This window comes from Erithacus rubecula (assembly GCF_903797595.1).
Source record: "Erithacus rubecula genome assembly, chromosome: 1".
NCBI classification, from domain to species: domain Eukaryota; kingdom Metazoa; phylum Chordata; class Aves; order Passeriformes; family Muscicapidae; genus Erithacus; species Erithacus rubecula.
The window spans coordinates 41,830,541-41,853,978 of NC_136658.1; the positions used below are offsets into that span (position 1 = coordinate 41,830,541).

General features: G+C 41.6%; 1 protein-coding gene across 1 annotated transcript in view; it reads right to left on the minus strand.

Annotated features, from left to right (window-relative positions):
- Nucleotides 1-23,438, minus strand: part of ARHGAP20 (Rho GTPase activating protein 20) — a 56,875-nt gene that overhangs the window by 22,997 nt on the left and 10,440 nt on the right. The window contains exons 3-4 of the mRNA XM_079329236.1: nucleotides 5,528-5,698; nucleotides 305-454 (exon numbers count right to left, since the gene is read on the minus strand). Of these exons, the coding sequence (XP_079185362.1) occupies nucleotides 305-454; nucleotides 5,528-5,698 (321 nt within the window). The remainder of the gene's footprint in view (nucleotides 1-304; nucleotides 455-5,527; nucleotides 5,699-23,438) is intronic.

Below are 23,438 nucleotides of genomic sequence, written 5' to 3' on the forward strand. Positions count from 1 at the left end.
TTATTAATTAGCCAAGGTATTAGTTGAGTTATACCAAAAAAGGTAATTTCCACTGAGCAAGTTTGCAGCACAGAAAGTGCTTTGTCAAATCACATATTTGCTCAATTTTTAAAATTATAGGCAGGATGGAAAATGAGGTATGGAGGGCAACTTGCTCAGAGCACTAGAAAAAACTGGTATAAGAATCAGCAAATTTCTGCCCCCCACATTAACTGGTGCTGAAATGAATCTGTGATACTCTCATGACCTGCCAGCCTTGAAACATTTACATACCTTGTTAAATAAAATATATCTTAATTCTTACCTGAAATTTGCCACACAGTTTGTGGTGGGCCAGCCCAAAACAAAGGAGCGGTCTGGGTCTGTGCTGCCTTCGCACACCTCCTCTGTACAAAACGCTGTCCACATCTCACAGAGACGTGCTTGGCACTTCAGTTTGAAATGAGAGTGTGACCTGCAGGAGGAAATTCACAGGTGTGTCACACACATGAAAACATGGACAACAGATTAAACAACTACAGTTCTTCTTCCTTCAGGCACACGTGAGGCTTAGGCTGGAGCTGATAGAAGAAGCACTTCTGCTTCAGTTAAAGAAAATGTTTTACTGGGTTGCATATAAAAACATATCAATATTTCATTTAAATGGGATCAACACATCTCTTATTTGTGGGATAAACAGATTGCTCCTAATCTGGATAGCCCCCTTCTCAGGGGAAATCTGCCTATGTCTAGAGTTGCCCTCCAAATCTTGCTATGAAGCAAAGATTGCCACTTGTATTTGATTCTACTTCAGAGACTTTAATTCCACTGAGGAGTCCACAACACAGTTCTATAGCTTGACTCCTGGGTCAAAAATTATGAGTTTAACAACTAGGCCAGGGCAAATGAAACAAACCTGAAGAAAGAACAAGTAGAAAATTGCCATTTGTGCTAACTATAGCACAGGTCACCACACAGCCTTCAAAAATTTTCTAAATGGTAGCTTTAAGACCACATCACTTGGAGAATGAGTGAAGACCTTGTGCATTCCCAAAATATTTACTCATCTACAAGGAAGATACCTAATTTTCCCAATATTAAAAAATTTGGCCCTTCCTATCATTTATATTACTAAATAATTGAGTAAAGGTCAAATTTATAGAATTTCACATTTTAACTTCAATTCTTTTCTTCCAATAGATTCCTCTTTGTAAGTCTCCTTCCTTTGTAGGATTAGTGAGTGCTAGTGCTATTGGACAAACAAGTAAAAACACCCAAAGTCAATCCAGCTCTGCAGCACTGCCACAGCCACTCACTTCAAGCCCTGCAGAATTATCTGAGCTATGGTTCTCCTGGGCCAGCAGGGAAAGGCTGGAGGAAAAGCATCTCCTCCCTAAAACCAAGAGCATGTCAGCTCACCACTGTGTGGCAAATGTAGATGGGGACAGTGCTGGGCATCATGGTGATTAGTGGTCTATAAATAAATATTCCAGGTAAGCAGTTTCTTAGGGCTTTGGTACACATGGACTACCTTGTCTGAGATTAGCCTCGTTCTCCAGGTATTTGATTCAGGACAGACTGAACTAATACAGTCTGAAACATGACAGCACTTGAACCTTGTGCTTTAAAGAGGACAGAGATGAACCTGGCTGGTCTGAGTTTTCCAGCTGACATTGTGCCAACAGGTGCAGTGGGATAGTGCAGCACATTCAGAGGAAAGTCAAGAAAGAACCATCAGTATATATCAAACCTAAGGCTATGATGTCTCCTGATCAGTTGAACATTTCACCACTCTTTATTACATTTTGCTACCCAATCAAAGATAAACTTGAAGTACAGGAGCATATTTCAACATGCTTGTTAGCAAATCAGTTTATGAGGCAACAATTCAAGTCTGTCAAGAATACAAAAAAAAAATGTATTCTGACTGACCATGGAATGAATTGTGAAAATGTAGATTTACAAAAAAATACTGCCCTGAATTCTAATGTAGATGCTAATAAGTTGATGTCTAGTCTGACTCCACCAAATCAATCTGTTAACCCTCCCTTTCTCCTCAACTTCTTTTTGCCATTACCCAGAACATTGAACATTACATGCTGTTTCATTTTTTAATATTTACAGTCCATAAAGCCAGATCCCTACAGTGCCAGTAGCGGGTGTCAGCAGGGTGTTGGCAGAAACACAAGGATGTTCTCCAGTCATGCTTGATGTATATTCTTACCCTGTTTGTCATTCCTAGCCACAGCTTTCAGCTATTATCAATATTCAAATGGCCTGGTTTCCAGAAGTGCTGAAACAGTAGCCTCCATTAACATCTAGAGAGCCTGAAGTATATTTTTATCCCTATCTGCCATGCCCTTTATGCAATCCATGGCTTCTCAGCATTTGTGAAAAATGGGTCTTCACATGGGTCATGTAAATGCCAAAGCATCACCTTTAGAAATGAATACATTGATGACTAAGGAAGCAGCATGATAGAACATTTAAAAAAGGGTACAGTAACAATCTAATGAGTACTGTATATTTTTAAGGAAGTCCCCTAGCAAATGTTACTGTGAATATCAGGCAGATCCCAAATCAACTGAAATCAACAGAAAAATCATGAAGGCCAATGCTGTGAATATTGACACACCCCAAGTTATGCCACCTCTGCAGAGTACACCTGGTTCCTTTTGCTTACAATTGTATACCTTGCAGCCAATAACAGATGGAAGATTAATTTCTCTCTAGATTTGCTAATCTCCTTAACTGAACTCTCTGACAAAAGCTTTTATGGATCTGGTGTGAGACTACTACTATAATTCTATGTATGAGGTCAGCCATTAATTTCTATGCCCAGCCACTTCAGGAAAATGCTCTTAAAAGGCATGTGGATGTATGCAGGTGCACATCACAAAGGAGAAAAAGGAAACCATTTCTCTGTGTCTCCCACACAAAAATGCATGTGAGACACCTTCATCACTGAACTTGATCCTTGAAATATTTACTCTGCCAAATAAAAACATACACTGTAAGAAATCTAATCAATATATTAAAGAGTATAACATTTTATATACTTAACTTTGGTTTAGTTAGAAAAACTCCTTCAGTAAATTCATTTGTGACTTAACCCTCACATAAAGGCAGTGAAGGACAGGGCAGCAGATGATCACAGCATGTATCATTCTTATTTTTTATAAACTGGTGTAATGCATCCTAGGACACCACAGGAGTTTTTATTTCAGAAATTATTAGAAAGTAGCAAAAAAATGAATCCACAGGCCCGTTGTCCAAAGTCACACATGGACCAATTAGAGAGAGGAGTTACTCCTCACAAATTCCAGTGGGAACAATGCCAATGTGTTGCCTTTAAGCAGGAGCTCAGTGCTGTACAAGCAGTTCACTCAGCAAGCTCAGAGGACACAAGATACTTGTTCTCTTTAGGAAAAACCTGTACCCATTTGCTGGTCATACAAAGCCTGACTGTGTGTGAGCTCCATTTGAACAGGCACTGTCACCTGCAGCTGAGCTCACACCTGCACAGGGCCCAGCTGGACCAATGATACCTTAGGGGTTCCTATGCCCCAAGCTGAAAAACTACTCAGGACAGAATTGTTCACAAGGAATAATTCTGAAGTTAAGTCAGATTCAAATGTATCATTTATTCAGTCCTAGTCTTACTGCTTTCACTCTGTACCAGCTATTAAAAAGTCAATAGTCACCAACAATCAAGGCCACATAGCAATACACACACTCGGGTTTTCCTTCTAGGAATCAGCACTGGCAATTTAGTGGGAGATAGCTTTAAAAATGCTGATTTTTAAGTAGCATTCATTAGTGACAGCTCTGATGCTTTAATTGCTGACAGGGCAGCTGTAGAGAGAACATCCCAATTAGTTCTTCAAAACACATGAAGTAAAATCACTCAAAACACTATTTTTACCATTTCTAGCAAAGACTTGCTCCCCCCACTTTTTCACATGCAAAGGAACAAATTGTTCTCTTCCACCCTTTTTAAACATTGTATCTCTTCAGCACATTAAATCTCATGCTGTAGGAGCTGTTATTACTCCCTGGGGAACAGATTTTTGTGCGGTTCCACCAACTAGTGCTTTCCTATGCAAATAGTCCCACTGGGACCCAGCCAAACCTGCAGCAATGTGCAGCTCAGCCTGGGGCTGTAACACAGCTTGTGCCCAGCAGGCTGACCAGGGAGGGAGGGCTTTATCCCTCCTGACTGCACTCATCCACAATTTAGGAGCTAAGCTAGTGGATCATGCCCACTGAACAGCCAGTGGACAGAGAAAGAGACCCCCAAGAGCATGACTCCCCTCACCCACTATCAATGCTCTTTCAGCACAGGTGAGCTAGACAGAGTAAGGAGCTGGTTTTGCATCATGACTGTAAGAGGATCTCAGAAACCTATGTAAGTTGAAAGTATTTCACTTTACTGAAATTAGGTGAAGTGAATTCCACCCTAAACCAGCAGCAAACAAAAATCAATACAGTAACAATGCTGCTACTGCTAGTGCTGGTAGAATACCAAGATTTCCCCTAAATATCCTTATGCTCTCCACCCACCCATAGTGGAACATGTTTTGTGTAAAATATCCTCTGTGTTGTCACACCACATCAAATGAGGGAGTTCAGCTGGGGGGGGTTATGTTTACTATGTGTGATTCAAACAGACACAGCTCGGATTTCTACAGAAAACACAGATTTCTCCTGGCTTTTCCCAGAAGCCCCTGAAACAACTGCTTAAGCAAAATGACACATTGCAAAAGCCCAGGATTCACACTGAGATTGCCCACCCTGTGAAACCACAACACAGTGCCTAACAGAGAGTGAAGCTACATCAGGATTTTTTATTATTATTTCTCCACAACCCATAACAACAAGTGAAAGCACCCTCTAAAATTGCCTTAAACCACAAATGTCGCATGAAGCTGGCATGCTAGACACAGCTTGTAAATGTGATTTAATTGTGAATGGTAGAGTGAATAATCAGAGCTCAACAGCAAGCCTGATTACACATGAGCACTACCCAGACTGCTCAGCATGGCTTCCCCTTCCCCACGCTCCTGCTGGCACAGGACAACCTACAGAGACAGACACTGCAGTGCTGCCTGCAATCCCTATTTTTATACAGCTGCTCATCCCTGGTGTGTATCAAAGCTGCTTCCAGGTAAGGGTTAAAACCTCTACAACACAACCACTGGTGTTATCCAAACCCCACAAGACAGAAGATGGCCTGGATAAAACAAGAAGTTGAAGGCAGCACATTGGACATAGCTGAGTCCCTATGAGTCTTTTGGGACATTGCACTCCCACAGTGATAGAAAACAAGAGATCTATCAAAGAATATCTGATACTTCCATAAAATACTGCATCCTGAATTTTCTCTATGGCTATGCAGTTTTCAAAGGTCTCTGGAGAGGTCAAAATAAAACATTTCCTTATAATTTAGGGAAGATTTGCAATTAAAAAGCATTCTGGAAATCCATGCTATGTTCCATTGAAGAAAAGGTCTGCTCTGCAGGAGCAGTGCCCGAGGGGCCATACTCACTTGGACTTGGCAACAACCAGAAGGTCTGTGAAGAGGAAAAGGTGTCGCTCCTGGGTTTGCAGACTCGTCTTCAGCTGCACGTGGCCGTCCAGGATGAACGTTCGGTTGTGGCAGATGAAAGACTGCACAAGGGGCCATGCCTCTGGGCTGATGGGGGACAAGCAGCCTTCCCTGCAAAAGGACATCAAATACATGGAATAAAGGAGAGCAAATCACTGCTACTCAGCCTGTGAGTGAGAACCAGGCAGTGGCTTCCCATAGTTGCTGCCAAAAAGTAATTTATTATTTGACCGCATTTCAGTGGAAGGTGAGAGGCACTTACAGGATAATTCAGCAGTCCAACTCTGACACAATATCTGTTAGGGACTGTCCTCACTGAACCTCTACAGCTCAAGCTGTAAAAGCTGTAGCATTTAGCATGAGTAGCATTTAGCAAAGGACAGTAATATAGATACAGCCCTCCCCATTTTGGCTATTTGTGTTTGTTTCCCTTTGTATTGAAGTCTTAGAGAAGACTTATCTTTCATTTTTCATCTCCTGCAAGCTCTCCAAAAAGAGAGAGGACACAAATGCATGATGAACAGATAACTGCACATCCATCTTGATCAGAATAGGACTCATACTCAGGGTTAAAAGCCACTTATAGAAATTATTCAGAAACAATGACAAATATAAGGTGTTACTGAACCATGCACTAGAGGCAACACGAGAAGCTGCTCAACCTTTCTCTCTCCCAGCACACAACCCACAAGCATTGAAGTAAGCTCCTCTGGAGGGCTGGGTTGTGTGGCTAGAGCACAGCTATGCTGCTGGGTAACCCAAACCCAAGACTGTGGGGGAAATACCAGGCTCTCTCCTAGAAGATCTGATCCTAGAAGAAGTGCAGCCCAAGGTGGAGACACAATTCGCTCAAACTCTCCTGATGCAACTGCTCTACACAAAGCAGCTGAATAGTTCTTGAAGCAGAAATAGATTTTCTCTAGCACAATGATCAGCTTACTCACCCAGACAGGATATCCCTACTTTCTGAGCCTTGCTCTAACAAATGACCATTTATATGGAGCCAAACCAAATGAATGTGAGGGTGTGAGAGGAGGATACTCCTTCTCTTTACTCTCTTCTTCTTTAAGGGTTCCCTAAAAGCTTGTGGCATGTCAGGCTCTTCCTCAGAAAGCCAGAGGAATGGCCTCCAGTGCTCACACAAAGCTCAGAGAACTGAACCTGAGTCTACTATACCCTGGTGTGCCTTAAATAATGAATTTCAGGATTAAATCCAGGAACCATCAGTATCTTTACTCATGATTTTGAAATTCAACTTTTTAATTATTGGCTTTCTCAAGAGATGATTCCAAATGAACCATTTCCCTCTGGGAAAACGAATCAGTTCAAATTTTATTCAAATGTATTTACTTATTTTTTTCTTATTAAAAGATCAAGCTAACACTTGGCAGGATCATCTCGGCAAGGGCAGGATGAAGTGAACAGCTTTGCAATTCCAGTTTATTCTTGGTTCCACTGTAATGGATGACAAACACATAATGATTTTTCTGAGAGAAGAAATGGAGCTTATACAGTGAAAGTCACAAAACAAACAGGGGGGAAATGAAAGAAAACAACAGCAAGCACAGGGAACCTTCAAAGAAGGTCATAAACCTTGTACCTCTCAGAGCCTGGATGACTCATGACCCTCCTCTCCTTGATACATGTGGCTGGATTATGCAAAAAGTTATTTAGGAAATCCTAACAGCTGGGAGAGAAAGGATAAGCTCTAAGACTGGCCTACATTATCAGGACACGCTTTCACTGATGTATAAGGAGCTGGTGAGAATGTCTACCTCCTGGGAAGGGACTTGGATTTGGCCTTGGATTCCCCTTTCTGGATGGAAGTCTTCAGTTTTTAAAAGAATTCCTCAACTTATTTTGTCTTAAACTGTGTCTTAATCTTGTCTTTCATTACCTACCCCTTCAGGTAAGTGAAAAAGAAGAGGAATGACTTACAGAATGAATAATGCAAAGTTAAGTTATTTGATCATTCCTATGCACAAGGGGTGTCCAGGAGTGTGGAGGTTAAAGCAGAGGGAGGAATTTTGGTCCAGCATAACAGGGATACACACTGTGTGCCCAGCAACAGGAGCCAGGGGAACAACAAGCATCTCTCCTACCCTGCCATTCCCATGGCACTAGAAATTGCCACCTCACCAGCTCATCAATGAGTGTTAGGTAACTCCATTAACTCCCCAACAGCACAGAAACTTAAGCAGAATTCAGAAATGCTGATTAGTCCACCTGTGGGAAGCCATGCATGGCCTTTATCTCAAAGATTAAATCAGGGATATGCTCACCTGTACTTGAACCCAGTAACAACAATTGTGAGGAAAATCCTTTTCATGTTACACTGCTGCAAGCATTCTTACAATCATAAGGTCTGGCTTTTATGTCTCCATATAGGCAATTCTGTTTGATTATTCCTATCTGTACATTTTCTACATCAGGATTCATAAGCCCAAGAGCCTCTCAAATTAAACTAAGCAAAGTTTTTGCTATGTTGCTACACAAGTGAAGGTGTGGTAGGTTTAGTAATACCAGCAGGGTTAAGCAAATTGAACTGTCTTTTGAGCCTTTCAAGCACTTTTGTCAGCTAAACTCTAATAAGCACTCTTACATACACTAATATTAGACCTTACCTAATAAACCTTATTTAAAAAAAAAAAAGCGCCAATATTTTCTTCAAAGTGGAAAAAAAAATCAAAGCCATTAATTTAGCCAGAATGTTCTAATGCCCCAGGAACAAGAAGGAGGAAATTTGTGTCAGTAGTGACAGAAATGTCTTTTGGAAAGAAGGCTTTTGATCCTCTCAATTAATGTTTCTTTGTTAGAAGACATGAATGAAACCCAAGTGTTGTTGCATTGAAGAAAATGCAGATCAGCAATATCCTCAGGCATAAGGATTTATATGAGAGATGTATTTTTGCAACTCAATTTTTAAAGGCTCAATGATTTTTCTTGCCATTAGATGGGTCTAATTTTGAAAAAGTGCTAAGTAGGTAAATACTGATTCTTTGAAAATTCCTTTCAATAAAATTAGGCAAAACTCAGATCAACATGATTTCTGATGGAAATAAAAAGTGAAAGTCAGTGATGTAGACCTCTGCCTTTCCTGTGTTTCCCTAAAAATTACTTTATGATTAGCACATGTAAAAGTCCCACACAGTAACATCTTTCCATTTTGGAAGAAAAAAAAAAAGCAAAAAAAAAAAGCTGTCATCCAGCTTAAGAATGTTAAGAGGGAACTGTGAATTGATTCCTGAAAGATGGGGTTAGATGGGGATCCTGTAGAGCCAGCAATCAGTCATGTTCCATTTTGTGAGGAAGAAAGGCTGACACTGATGTTTCAGTGGCATTGCCATTATAAAACTCCAGTCTTAAATGGGCATTTTTTTCTAAAAGTACTATTTTGGGCGTCTGAAATTTCCATATGGGATTTTAACTAAGGATAAAATTTTGTTATTTGAGGATATCTACAGAGATATTCTTGAGCTCTTCAGGAAAATACTAAAATTACTGTGCTGGATGAAACTAGAAGGAAGATTTCTCTCTGGGTGTTTCCGGAACATAAATTTTTATATCTCTTATTTTTCAAATTAATCAAAATAGTAATTTTGTGCCTATTCAAAAGACACTATGGTTTAAAAGACTGCTTCAATTTTGTAGGTGAAACATATGAGGGTGAAATCTACAGTAGTCAGCCAAATACTGAAAAACACATCTTGGCTGCATTTGGTGTGAAAGCAAACATCAGAGCTCACTTCATTGATCCTTTATTCACCAGAAACCACAGAAACACAAAAAATACTTCTTCCCCCTGAAGAGCTTCCTTGGGGTTTCCAATAAAGCTGATACCTGAATGGCATTGCTCACAAAATGTTTATTCTTGGTGTTAATGTCAGCTTTATTCTCTGTTTATAGTGAAAACAACAACAAAAATATACTTTTTGAAGGAGAGCTCAACAATCCACGCTAAATGGTTACTAAACCCATGATCCAAATGTCATTTATTCCAATAGGAAGCTTTCCCCTGATTTCAGTTGATGATGACTTCAGCCTATCAGGGGTTTAGATTAAGCTCTAAGACGCCTCAGGGGAACAACCTGTTCCAAGGTAGCTAAGCTGGAATGAGCTGCTGCAGGCATCTCAGCTGCATGACATCCCTCTCACAGACTGCTCATGCTCCATCCTAAATCTCATTCCATTGTTTTGGTTGTTGTTCTTTGCCAGAACTTTTCTCCACTGATGATCTCTCTGCAGCCACAAAAGTTGATTTCCTCTTATGATGCAGCACCAGTGCTCTCCACATGACTGATAACCTGTTGAAAAAAATGCCATTTCTCTTCTTAACCTCTGAAGTCCTTCTCAAGATATAGGTGAGAAATTCACCTTTTCATCAGCAGAGCAGTGAAATGATAGCTGTTCAAAAGGCTGAAACCTGAACCAGCCCAACCATGTGTGAGGCTGTATTTGGTCTGTCAAACACATACATAATACCTTTCCAAATTCCTCTTACAGTGAACAACTTGGCTTATGCTCATTTCACAATCACATACTGCAGGTATAAATCCTGCAAGCCTCCACTGGTATTGAAGCTCAAGGAAGGACCAGAGGCTCTTTCCAGATTTCATACAATCAATCATAGAATCATAGAATATTCTGAGGTGGAAGGGACTCAATGAATCATTCAATCACGGAGTCACAGAATAGCCTGGGTTGGAAGGGACCTTTAAAGGTCATCTAGTCCAGGACAGAGGACAGAGCAAGGACACTTTACATCAGCTTGTTCAGAGTCCTGACCAACCTGACCTTGAATCTTTACATGCATGGGGTATCTTAAAGGCCCTCAAGGAAGCTTAATTTACAGGCCACCTCTAGGTACTGGAAGGCTGCACTAAGGTCTCCACAGAGCTCTTCTCCAGACTGAACAGTTCCAATTCTGTCAGCCTTTCCTTTTAGGAGAGATGTTCCATCCTTCTAGTAATCTTCATGGCTCTCCTCTCCCGGCTCCAATAGGTTCATTTGCTTTCGGTGCTAGGGACCCCAGAACTGGACACAGAACTCCAGGTGGGGTGTCACTAAAGTAGAGTAGAGAGGGAGAATCCCCTTCCTTGACCTGCTGCCCTACTGCTTTTGATGCTCCCCAGGACATGCTTGGCCCTCCTGGCTGCCAGGGCATTGCTGACTCATGACCAGGACCCCCAGATCCATTTCCCTTGGACTGTTTTCTAGCATCTCACTCCCCAGCCAGTCTGTACATCCACAGTTGCCCCATGGCAGGTGCAGAATCCAGGATTTGCCCTGGTTAAACTTCAAGCAGTTGGTGATGGCCCATGTCTCTGACTTGCCCATGTCTCTCTGCAGGGCCTCTCTGCCTCCCAGGGAGTCAACAGTTCCTCCCTGTTTGGTGCCATGAGCAAACTGATGTAAGTGTATCTTCATGTTCTGTGTCCAAGTCATTTATGAAGACAGTGAAGAGGATCTGTATAGAGTAGAGCTTGCAGCTTGCAGCATAAATCTAACCTTGTTTTGGCTATGGGCTAGAGAGGCCACTAAGCAGAGCACCTGCTAACCTTCCTCACAGTGTTTAGAGACATCAGACTTACTCTGTAGATTTCAAAGGCCAGTCTTGGATGGCTCTAAAGAATAAGCAATTTATCCTTTAGGAATAATAAAGCCAATGAACTTTCAACTTCAGTGTCTCTCAGTAATGCATTTACTTTACCATCACTGAATCACAGCTTTAGGCTGGAGCAGCCCACGGAGAGAAGCAGGAGCTACTCATATCCTCTCAGGGCAATGCTTTTCAGGGCTGTGCTGTGAAAACAGCAGCTATCTGCACCACAAGAAATGTCTACAGTTCAGCCCACATTATGGATTTTTGCCAAAATGGATTATCAGTCAAGGAAAACATGTCATTTGTGACCAGCAGAGATATCCCCAAAAGTGAGCAAGATCTGGAAGGTAAGTTCCTCCACTTTCTTAATAGAGCTTATACTGGAAATCAGGTAACAGTACTTGCACGTTTTTTTCTGTGCCTCCCACTCCGACCCTTAAGCTCCTAAAGAGTCCTATGAGAAGCAATTTCAATAGGAGCTTAATAGATGGTTTCCTTGTTTTTTTGCTAATGAGGCAGGACCTGCTAACTGGAGCTTGGAAGCCAAGATGGTTTACTGCTGGAAATCCATTAACACACAGATGTATTACTCATACTGTGGCTAAGAGGGTGCTTTGCATTCAAGGTAATTAGTTTAATAATGTAGTGAGAACAATTGTTTAACTAACCAAAAGCAAATAGGTCGAATTTGGTGTGCAAGAGATCACCAAATAAAGTGAGATAAGGTGGAACAAAAAACCCAACCAAACCAGTAACTCAGCAGCGAGTACTGACTCACCTTGCAGCACTCCATATAGTGCACCAAATGGCAATGTTAAGGTTTCAGGACTTCAACACACATTAAATTTCATCATAAATGGTAATCTGGATGTGCCTTGAACTGTATTCTGGCCAACTTGACAAAATCATCACTGACTTTGCCAAAATAATCACACAAAACAGATCATTGTATTCTGTACACTAGAGGAGAAAAGTAAAAAACGAAATGAAAGAAGAGCTTTTCTTCTACAGTGAAAACAATTGTCCATGCTTGGGCCTGAATACAGGACAATATAGATAGTCCTGTTCATGCTCCTGATTAATTTAGTTTCTGTCATGCTGGCAGCTTATTGAAGCATATGGCTTAAAGAATCACTCCTCAGGCTAGAACGGCCGTGAAGAGAAAGGAGGCTACAACTGCACTACATCCATTTGCAGATCTACCTCCAAAACCTGTCAGTAAGGGGCTTTGTCTTTGAAAAACAGTTGAGGAATAAAGCCCTGTGTAAGTTATTGATCATTCCCTCAAAAATGCTGTAGATGGAAAAGGGAAGAAACAGGGAGATTCAACACGGTACTCCTCAGCAACATTATCTATCTGGAGATGTCCCTGTGATGGCTTCTGGCTTGGCACAAACTATCCATGGAGTAAGGAGTGGAAAACAGGGATGCCAACAGCCATGCCCACTTCCCATGACCTGCTCAGTCCAGCCTGCTCCATCGCCACTGTGCCTGTCCAGCATGACCACGCAAAGCCCTGCTGGCCTCAGGGACGAGCATTCACAGCTCTCATTGCTGTGAACAAGGTAACACCCACACGAAGCAATCTGCAGCTCACAGCCCTACTTAGACAGGTAGATATATATAGCTATAGATATATATATAGAGAGAGATATACAAAATCCTCTGCATTTTTAAAGGTGCTAACTGCTCCTTTCTGTCACTGCTCTGAACCACAACCAATGCCCTTGGCGAGTCGCCCACATGCTCAGGATCTGCCCACTTCAAATCTTCACGATCCTGAATATGCACTTCATCTACATTTTACAGCACTTTATTGTAATACATAATAATTATACTTGGGAGGGCAAAATAAAGCACAAAAAATATGAGCTTGGAGAGTAGGAGTGTTTTCCAGGAAAGTGGTAGGTAAGATGTGGGCCAGCACAAAGTTAGTATGCAGTTGTAAACTTACACAAACTATTTTTAGAAGGGACTTGTATAAACAAGCATAAAATTTTCTTAATCACATGAGCTGCCAACCCACTTCTGAAAATCTGCTGTCAATTGATCCCTGCTATGCCAAGGGAGCTTCGTTCTGAGGATGCTGGGCATGTTTTCATGCTGTTATCTTTGGTAAATCGTATGCAGTTGAAGCAGCACTTTGTGGAAACAGTGCAGCATTCCAGGAATAGCAAATCTATTTTCTGCAGCACTCCTTTAAAGTCCCCTAGGCTATCACCGTTGTGGGTACAGTAGCTTTTGTACCATGAAACAAGTGGGATCTACTTGGTTTTTCAAAGAGCATTAGTTGCTAAGTTTTACAATGTCTGATTCTAATTTACAAGTGTTCTTTACTGGTTGCAATATCTTTTTTACAAGTCATGTATTTGAACAAATATGGGGCAGTCACCCCTCATCTCTGCATTTTCCCTTATGGACTGTGCCTCTGGGTCTCGTAGGGAATCCTCTGACCTGGAGCACGTACCAGCCTCAGTTCACAGCCTCCAGCACAGGGCTGTCCTCACTGTACCCAGGCAAGCAGCTGCACCTCAGAAAATCACACCCAAGATCAAGCAGTGAGTCCCAACAGGGTCACAAAGACTTCAGATCAAAATGTGCTGCAACCCATCCTCCAACACTGGCAGGGCAAGCACAAGCCTGGACAATGGAAGGAAGATGTATGTTAACTCAGATTGGGAGCAAGTTTTACTCTGATAAATAGACAAATTTACATTTTAGGACAGAAATCAAGGCTAAAACTTATACTTCTGAAATTGGATAACACTCCTCTGCTTCTAAAACTCAGTGTGCACATTTTAATGCAATATATATTGAGAAAAAATATTCCAGGTTAAATTATAATAGAATTCTAAAAATTGTCTTGCATTATCTCTGCATGATGTCAAAACCTTATGAAACACAATAAAAATTATTATGAAGAACAAGCTGACTTACACTAAATGTTTCAGGTGCTGAGGCACATAACAGACTACTTTTCTGTGGTCTGGCAGTAAAATATCATATAGCTGTAGGGTAAAATGCATCATTAAAACAAAATCCTCACACTTTTCAGGATGGAAGCTTGGCAGCTTAACTGTAAACAAAGCTGCACTTAAGTAATTTTTACATAGCCAAAAGGACAATATCCTCTGCAGAGCAAGCATGCACTACAGCATGGAGGCTGGAGACAGGAAACACGCTTGTGGTTTGGTTTGCTTCCAAGCTCTTTTGCTTTATTTTAACAAACAGCTGCAAGGTGTTTACTCTGAAAATTTAACACAAGGGTAAAATTCTCTATTGGTATAAATTAGCACCACACATTGTGGTTGTATTTTGCCTATTCCCACCAGAAAATAATTTAGGGCAGGTTATTTAAATCCTATCGAAAAGCTCTTGCAGTGTGTGTGTTCTTGAGTCCTGCTATACAGGAGTCAACAAGTTCAAGGGGTTTTGGTCTAAAGCCCCCTGAGCAAGGGAGAGGTTTGGGAGAGATCACATTTGCATGCAGAAGTCAATAAAAGCTTTTTGGCCTTTGGGAGAATCTCTGTTCACCACTGCAATTCTCACTCACTTTTACTGATTGACATAGCAGCACCACCTTGAGCTACTCTCTCTTTGCAGTTGCACCAGGGAAATACCATTCCAGGCATTGTCTACCAAAAAGATTTCATTGTTCAGACCAAAAAAAAAAAAAAAAAAAAAAAAATCACCAAAAAGAATGTGACCTTTGGGGGAAAAAAAACACAAAGAGTATAAAGAAAAGAAAAATAGGAAAAAAAAAGTAGGATGAACTGAGGGGAAAGAAAACCCCCAAACTTAATACCCCAGCTCTGCAGTTCTGCACCATGGTTGTCTGGGCTTTTTGGAGCTTCTCATGGCCTACAAGAATCCTGGATTCACAGGCTACCATTGCTACCACCAACCAAGCTTCTTCCTACCCATTCTGAGGAGGCATACAGAGGAACATTCTGGGATCTCAGTCCCACTAGTGTTATTTAGGTCAGCTGAAGGGATAAGGTTTTTGTCCGACCTTAACTTTTTTGAGAAGCAGTAATTTCAATTAGGATAATTAATCCCACTTAATCACAACTGGAACATTTAAAAGCCTGGCTCAACTCCACTGACTTTGACTTACCTCATGGATAAAACTGACCTTTTATTGAAAAGGGTTTTCATATATCTTCTTATAAACCATATTACAACAGTTTAGCACAGGTCATATAGCAGCCAGGAATTCTGGGTTACCAAAAAAATATCCAGGACATTCTGCAGATCTCTACAGAAACAGGTAATTTAAAGCTGGTATGCACATGAGGTAAAAAGACAGTGTGGACATCTTTAGAAATAATTTTTGGAACATCATGGATGGCTGTCAGTGATCCTACATATTTCTGCTGACCCTGACATCTCCAGCTATATGTCACACAGGCTGTAGACAGGTAAGAGTAAGGCACTTGTGTGACCATGTCCTTTCAACAGAAAAATGGCATTTTCTATTTGGCTGCCTGGGTTCACTGCCTGTCAGTCACCCCACTCAATTATTGGGTAATACCAGTGGGGCTGCTCATGGTCTCTCAAAGTTCACTGTTCAACAGCCTTCCCCTTTAGGCTCTGATTTTCCCATTACAGAAGAAGCAATTCAGATAGGTAGGTTGGGATTAGATCTTAGGAAGAGTTCTATACTGTGATTGTGGTTAGGCACTGGAACAGGTTGTCCAGAGAAGTTGCAGATACCCCATTCCTGGAAGTGTTCAAGGCCAGGTTGGATGGGACCCTGAACAACCCGGTCTAGTGAACAGTATTCCTGTCCATGGCAGGGAGCTTAGAACTAGATAATCTTCAAGGTGTCATCCAACACAAGCCATCCTATGATCCTATGAACCCTGGGACACAGTGGGGTGAACTCCACAAAGCTCCACCACAGACATGGAGAGAGGATATGCTCAGCCCCTGTATTGGCTTCAGTTTGTAAGGATCACTTCTCTAAGAGGGATGACCAATATGGGTGCCAACATGGAAGACAGGACTGTCACTTCACCTGTCCAGCTGTTACAGGAACAAATCTGGCTTTGCTTTGCCTCCAGGACTTTGAATATATTTTGATACTTGAACTACAGCACAGGAATTATCCTATTACAGTGAAGAGATTACTTGATATGCCTGCTGCTGCCAGCTATAGCAAGTGTAGTGACCCAGATTCCTTATGAACATGCATGGAACCACATGCATGTTTGCTCTCCCATAACTAACTGCTCACCTATTTATTCAATGAATTTTTCACACAGCTACTCAGGCAGCTTAGTCAGAGGCTCCTACTCTGCTAGTGATCTGAACTGGGGAAAAAAACTGTTAGAGGATCACCTGCATCTCTGTGTCTTATGATAATTACCTGTTCAGTGCTGCCAAACAGTCAAGCTGTCCTTGGATGTGCAAAAGCAAAACTCTAGGTGTTTGGTAAGCATTCTGGTCAGCAGGACAGTGTCTAAAGAACAGAGGCACTTGAGAGGTCAGGAAGCCTCTGAGATGATGTCTTTCTTCATGAATTTAGAGTCTTGCCCGTGAGATTTATTATCCTTCATTAGATCTAGCCCCCAGTACTCAAACACTAAAAGAATGGGTACAGAAGATACCTAAATGCAGACTGTTCCTCCCATGATGTGATTAAAACCCCTCAACAGCAGCTAGATGCACCACAAAGATGCAGCTGGACCAGGGAAAGCAACTCCAAAGCCTGGAAGAGAGTCCAATGGGTATTTCACACTGGCCTTTGTCAGAGGTGAGAGCACCAGAGGCTGCACATCAGCCTGCACATCATTAGAGACTTTCTGCTTGTTTACACAAGATAAATGATCTCAAAGCAGACTGAGCAAGTTGGTCTGTGATTTCCTCAGGTATGCTATTGCCCAAACTGCTTGGCCACACCACCGCTTGGCAGAGAATTTTATTGTCTAAAATCAGCAATACACAATGGCTGGACAACAGCTGCATTCTGCCAGACCTCAAGGCCTAATCCAAAAAGTCCTTTAAATGAGCTGCAGCCAAAAGCACATGTGGATACTGAGACATCTGGACAAGCAGAGTCCTGTACTCATTCTGATGAGCACTGCCCCTCACTGTCTTCATACTGCCACAACCTTCTCCAAAAGGGAATCAGCTTAAGGCGCTGGTGTTAGTCAAACTATTAGTCATTTATTGTAAAATTAATCCCTTATTTTAAGTCCAATCCCTCCAAAACCCTGCTTCCAAGCCTTCCTTTTTCTTACCTCTAGTCCTTTCCTTTTAATAAAAAAGCAGCCTATCTCTGAAAGCCACAGCTCATTTCCATCTCCAGATGTACAAACATTGCTAAAAGCCAGTTTGTAGGTCATAAATGAAGAACTGAGGAGTTTTATCAAAAACAAACATATGCACACATACACTCCACAAAATAAAATAGAAAAAACAGAGCAGAGGGGCAGGATCTCTGAGTTAAAAGGCCATCTGAGACCTCAGAAAGTTCACCTTGTTAACAGTTAATAGAATTTTGTCCTCAGCTATTATTATGTAAAAGTAACTTTTGTGTTCAAACAAATGGTTTAAGGAAGCAATAGTCCAGTGTTATAATTAGCTCTAATCAGGCATGAATTAGATATACTAGAAACTGACAACTTGCAGAATGTCATCACAAATTGTTTTAATTATATGTAATTCCATTAAAAAGGAAGAGGATTAAATACAAAATAGCAATTAAAAAAAAAATTCCTATTTTCCTACAAACTCATATATGCTTACCTCACATAGGGAAACATGACATATTGAGGAGAGAAATCCAGATCAGTTTTCATGTAGAGATTTCTGCCCAATTTGATTAAGCGTAAGATATTAAAGCATCAGAACTTCCCACAAAATTAAAAAAAAAAAACTCAGAAAAAATCCTGATGGAATACTTCAAGGTTGAATTAAATCTAAGAATTAGACCCAGAGGCAAAGAAACCTTCATTTGCTTTGGTGACTTTTGGTGTTGGGTTGATGTGGCCAGAAATGTGTATTCTATTACCATCTGTGGCACATAACATCTGCTAATGGGCCATCTTTAAGACAAGGTGGGGCAGTCATCTTTATCCTCTCCACAACCCATCCTCCCTCCAGGAAGATATCATCTGCTGCTGGGCCATTCAGTCCCACTGTGTGACTGATAAAATTACATCATCCCACTGGGAGATGCTCCAGCCAGGGGGAGGAACCAAGCCTTTCCTACCTAGATAAAAACTGAGATTTTGGACAGCAAGTTATCCTTCTTTCTTCTGGATTCCAGAGGAAAGTTGGACCTTTCCACATCATTCCTGGACCTTCAGAGGAAAACTGCACCTTCTACAGCAGCACTGCTTCAGCTGAACCACATCTGCCACTGCAGGAGGATGCAGCCACCATTTAATGGGACTGCTACCAACACCCTGACTGACAGGGTGTCAGGTTGTATTCTGACTCTGTCAGTGTTTTGGGGATTGTTCTTTGTAATACTGTATTTCTATTTTAATTTTCCTAGTAAAGAACTGCTATTCCTAATTCCCATATCTTTGCTTGAGAGTCCCTTAATTTCAAAATAATAGTAATTTGGAGGGAGGGGGTTTACATTTTCCATTTTAAAGAGAAACTTCTGCCTTTATTGGCAGACACCTGTCCTTCAAACCAGGACAGTGACTGAGCCTGTAGGAATAGGATTTTCCCTCCTTTTCGATGGCTGCTGGAGCCAGCCGGGATGGCTGGAACCCGCCTGTGCCAACTCCCCTATGGTTCTGAGCCCCGCTCTCCCTGCTGGTGGCAGGCAGCTCCTCCAGAGGCAAATTCCCACATGTGGAAGGCAAGCTGGAAACTGGCACACACACAGCACGGCCTTTGCCCCTCACAAACTCCTGAGCGAGGCGCTGCCTGTCCCACAGCACCCCAGGGCTGACCCCAGGGCCATGTCCCCAGCCGCAGTGGCACCATCGCCACCCAGGCCATGGCGGCCCCAGCCCAGCGTGCCACTCCTCTGCCTGTGCCAGGGCCATGCCAGCCACGCTCCAGCAACCGCCGCCCTGGCGCCTGGGGCTGTGCCACAGCAACACCCACCTCCACATGGGCACGCAGAGCGGGCAGGGCAGCCTCTCATCGGGGCCTGGTCCCGCAGGGGCCAGCGCGTAAACATGGCCCAGCCCGCGCTGCCTCGCCATCGCCTCACAGCGACCACACTGCCAGGCAAAACCAGCCACTAGCATGAAGAACAACCAACATCATCACGGCTGGAATGTCTGCACAACAAGCTGGGTACTTGCAATGGACTTTTATCCCCTTCGTCCCTCCCATCGGTTTTGCCTGAAACACCAACTATCCGTCTTCCCTGTGAAAAAGAGACAGTTAAGGCCTCCTGGCAATTTACTTTTATTAAAAGTCTCTATTTTTGTCTTCTTCTAGTCACATAGCTTGGATCATCCACATATCTTCTGACTAAGACCCTGAAAACACAATGTCCAAGACTCTGGGAACACTCTGTATTTGACTCGCGCCAAGTGGAATGTATTACTAGATTACACATATGATCTTCGTTATCTGGGATATTTAGCCTTTGGCACAGGACCCCTGAAAGATGACATGCCAGAATCACTTACTGTGCACTGGAAGAAGGAAGAACAATCTCTCTGTGAATGGCATAACATTACCTCTATGTAAACAAGGGGAGAAAACATCTTGGAAACTTGTCAAATCTTCCATTTTTACCTTCCACTTCTTCAACCATAAAAGCCACATAACAAAATTGGGTAGGGATAACATTTTAGGAGCTTCTTTTTCAGGCTCTTTATTCAGGGGGTTTATTAATAAAACTTTCTAAAAAATATCCTTTGGGTTTTTTTTTTAAACAGCCTATGCTTCCAGCTTACACCAAAATAACATCATAAACACACTTGATACTGTAAAAAAGAGCCGTTACATTTTCAGTATTTTAACACCTTTAATGTGTAGAGACACAGATCTATAAATGGTCTTCCAGATTCAGAAACTGAAATTATATTACTTAGTTTCAGCATGTAAAAATATCACTTTCAAAGATCTGTTGAGGTGTGCAGTAGAAAAGGGGAAGCTGCTGGTGATTGCAGCAGTTTGGCTGTCCCTGTGAAGTATTAGAGATGCAACCAGAATACCATCAATGCAGAGCAAAAACATGGGTTTTGTCACATGTGAAAATTGTTTTGAGGGACAGCAGAACAAAAGCTGAAAATTTGACTTGAAACAAGTCTTTAATATTCTATATCAATTATTTGAGATGACAATACCTGATGCTTTAAATCCAGGCCTCAGACATTTCTGTTTCAAGCATGTAATTTGGATTGCACTGAACTGTATCATTAAGTTGTGCAGGTTTCACTAAAAGACACCATGAAGAAGTAAGAGGAAAATTACAACTGCAGAACAAGTCTGGGGATAAATATAACTAACCCAAATCCACTGCCTATTTCACACACATTAATGGAATTAACAATCAAATTTATTTTTTCTGCACCCAAATGTGAGCCAAGAAAATACCAAAAGCTTATTTTTCCAATGAATCTCTACAATAACATTGCTCAAAGTGCTTCTGAAGAGTAGATCCAATAATGTGAAGAGTCTTTACAATTTTGTGATGAAAAAGAAGCTGTTCAGGGAAAAAGGAAGAGAAACAAGAACATGTGGCAATGGTGGTCTGCATATCTTCATCTCTTGGATGTAAGGGCCCAAATTCCAATGTAATATCTACAGTATTTACTATGTTTCTCTTCTGCCTATGGTTACAAGTCAAGTGAAGCATAAATTACAGCAAGGTTTCCCTTCTGTGCACCACCATGCTATACAGCCATCCCAGAATTCTTCTTTAGGCTGAATATAACTCCTTCTATATGATTGACAAGGCAAGGCAAGATTTGTAGTGAAAGCTGAATGCTCATTAAACCAAATGATACAGCTGGAGAAAAAGACAACAAGCTCACATCCTTGTGTCATCACAGCTACAGTAACACCACCACCAAAAACCTTAGTCCTCTGAATGCTAAACAGCCATCTCCAGATGTCACAGTGATTTCTTTGAATAAATAGCATTAATAAACTTTAAAATGCCCCAGAGTAAGTCTGTCCAAAGTGCCACTACATTTTATGAAAGTGCCCTGTATATAAACCAGGAACACCTGACGTATAAAGTGGTGTAAAAATACAAACTGACTTGGCTTCTAAGTATTTCCTGCCCTTTTAAACTTTGCACTTGTTCATTAATTTCAACAAATATTGAGGTGAGCCAGCTGCTGAGGTGAGAGTATTCAAATAAATCCCTCACAGATGTTTGTTAACTTCAGATAGGAGCTTTATTATCTACAAGGCATTAATCAACCATTAACAAGTGTTATACAGTCCCACTATTGAGGTTCACTGCCAGAGAAGCTTAATAGATTTTGTAGACTGGTTGTGTCTATAAGAACTAAGAGCAGAGACAGGTCTGAGGTAAAACATTTGGAGGAGATTAGAAAACATGAGAAGTGATTTTGTTGCTCTTCAGCTCTCCTTCAGAGAAAGCACTTCACCAGAGTTAAGCATTTACACAAGAAACCAAGTGGAAAGATCAAACTCATCCATCAGTTTGGTGATGAAAAGGAATGTGCTTTGCACAGCCAAACAAGCAAGTCAGGCATAGGTGAGAACTGCTGCTCCTGTGAACAATAATAAACACCATGCAAAGTGCCAACCTCTAAACTGAAAGACTCTGAAGCTACAATATCACCTGCTCTGACTTCAGCATCCTCAGACTTCACCCAATACCTCTCACAAAGGCCACAGACTTCAGTTCAAAACAACAGAAGCAGCTGAATTGTTGCATGCCACAGGCAGAGGACATGACTGAGGCAGCATCCATCAATTGTGTAGGACAAGCACTGCTTACTGCAGAACAAGGAAATGCATTCCCCTCTTTGGTCCACTCCACCAGCAGCTTCTGTCAACTGGCCATATGAAAGAATCCTTTCACACACTAGATTTGGAAATAATTCTGATCTGGGCTACACAAGCAAGGCACTTAAGAAAGCATAAAATTCTTAGGTGAAAATGTAGTATGCATTAGATTCAGTGTCTCTACAGCTATTTCTGATATATATGGAGCAGGCAATAGAGTAAATTTAAAAAGTAGAATTGAAGAAAAATATTAATGTCTGAATACCAACAGGTAAATGAATTTTGACTTTCCTATTTTGCAACACTGATTTTTTCACAGAATACTTTCAGAGGTTTCTGAAATTCTGTGGAATTCTGCATGATGTCAAACCAGGTATTAATTAGATCAAAGCAAAAAACTTTTGAAAGCTCATGTACTGATTATTTAACACAGCACAGAGTAGGAAAAAATATTCCTTACAAAGCCATACTTTTATTCCCCTCAATAACATTTCTTCATAAAGAGCAATACACAGCTGGAAGCATTAACAACCTACCAGATGGTTCACTTCTTGATAAACACATTTGGTAAGTTTAAAGCCTAATGAACTGTAGTGCAGGGAGAAAAAAGTTATGTATGCAGAGTGGTTCAAATGGCAGGTCAGGGCTGGGGCTGGACAGGGGACTAGCTCCACAGAAACTTCCATTTCTATGGCAGCTTTACATTGGAGGAGGGAGGGAGGGAGGAAGGATGGCTGATTCTGGCAGAAGACAAGGACAAAAAAGGCTGAATGCTTAACACCCACATATTCAGCCAAGTGCTAATACTGGACAGGGGAATGTGGACACTGGTAAAAGGCAGGGAAAAGCAGCCTTGGATTTTCTCAAGCTGCTCAAAGAAAACATAAGCGAAAAAATTAATAAAGGTAAGCACCTGCAGGGTGCATGAGAGACGTGACAAAGGGTGTTACCTTCCTTGCACCAATGAAATCAGGTCTATCCTCAGCTCCACATAAAACTGTAGTTTGTTGCTTTAATAAAGAGCTTTTTGCTTCTCTTCTACCTGAAGAAAGTATTGTTGCTACATCCTTTTCGCTGCTCTCCTAGCCCAACAGCAGGGAAGGCTGTGATCACCAGATTCCTGAATTGTCCTGAATCAGCAGGTGCTTCCAGAGCCCTGGAGAGCCTGTACCATGCAGCAGGCAATGACAGAAATTAGCTCAAATTAAATTGTGCAATTCTACAGTGAACAATCCTGAGTTACTCCTGACACTGTGGAAGTGTCCAAGGCAGCAAGCATTCATCTTCTCCTGCCCATGCCATTTCCACAGCAGGCAATCCCAGCCAGTCACAAACTGT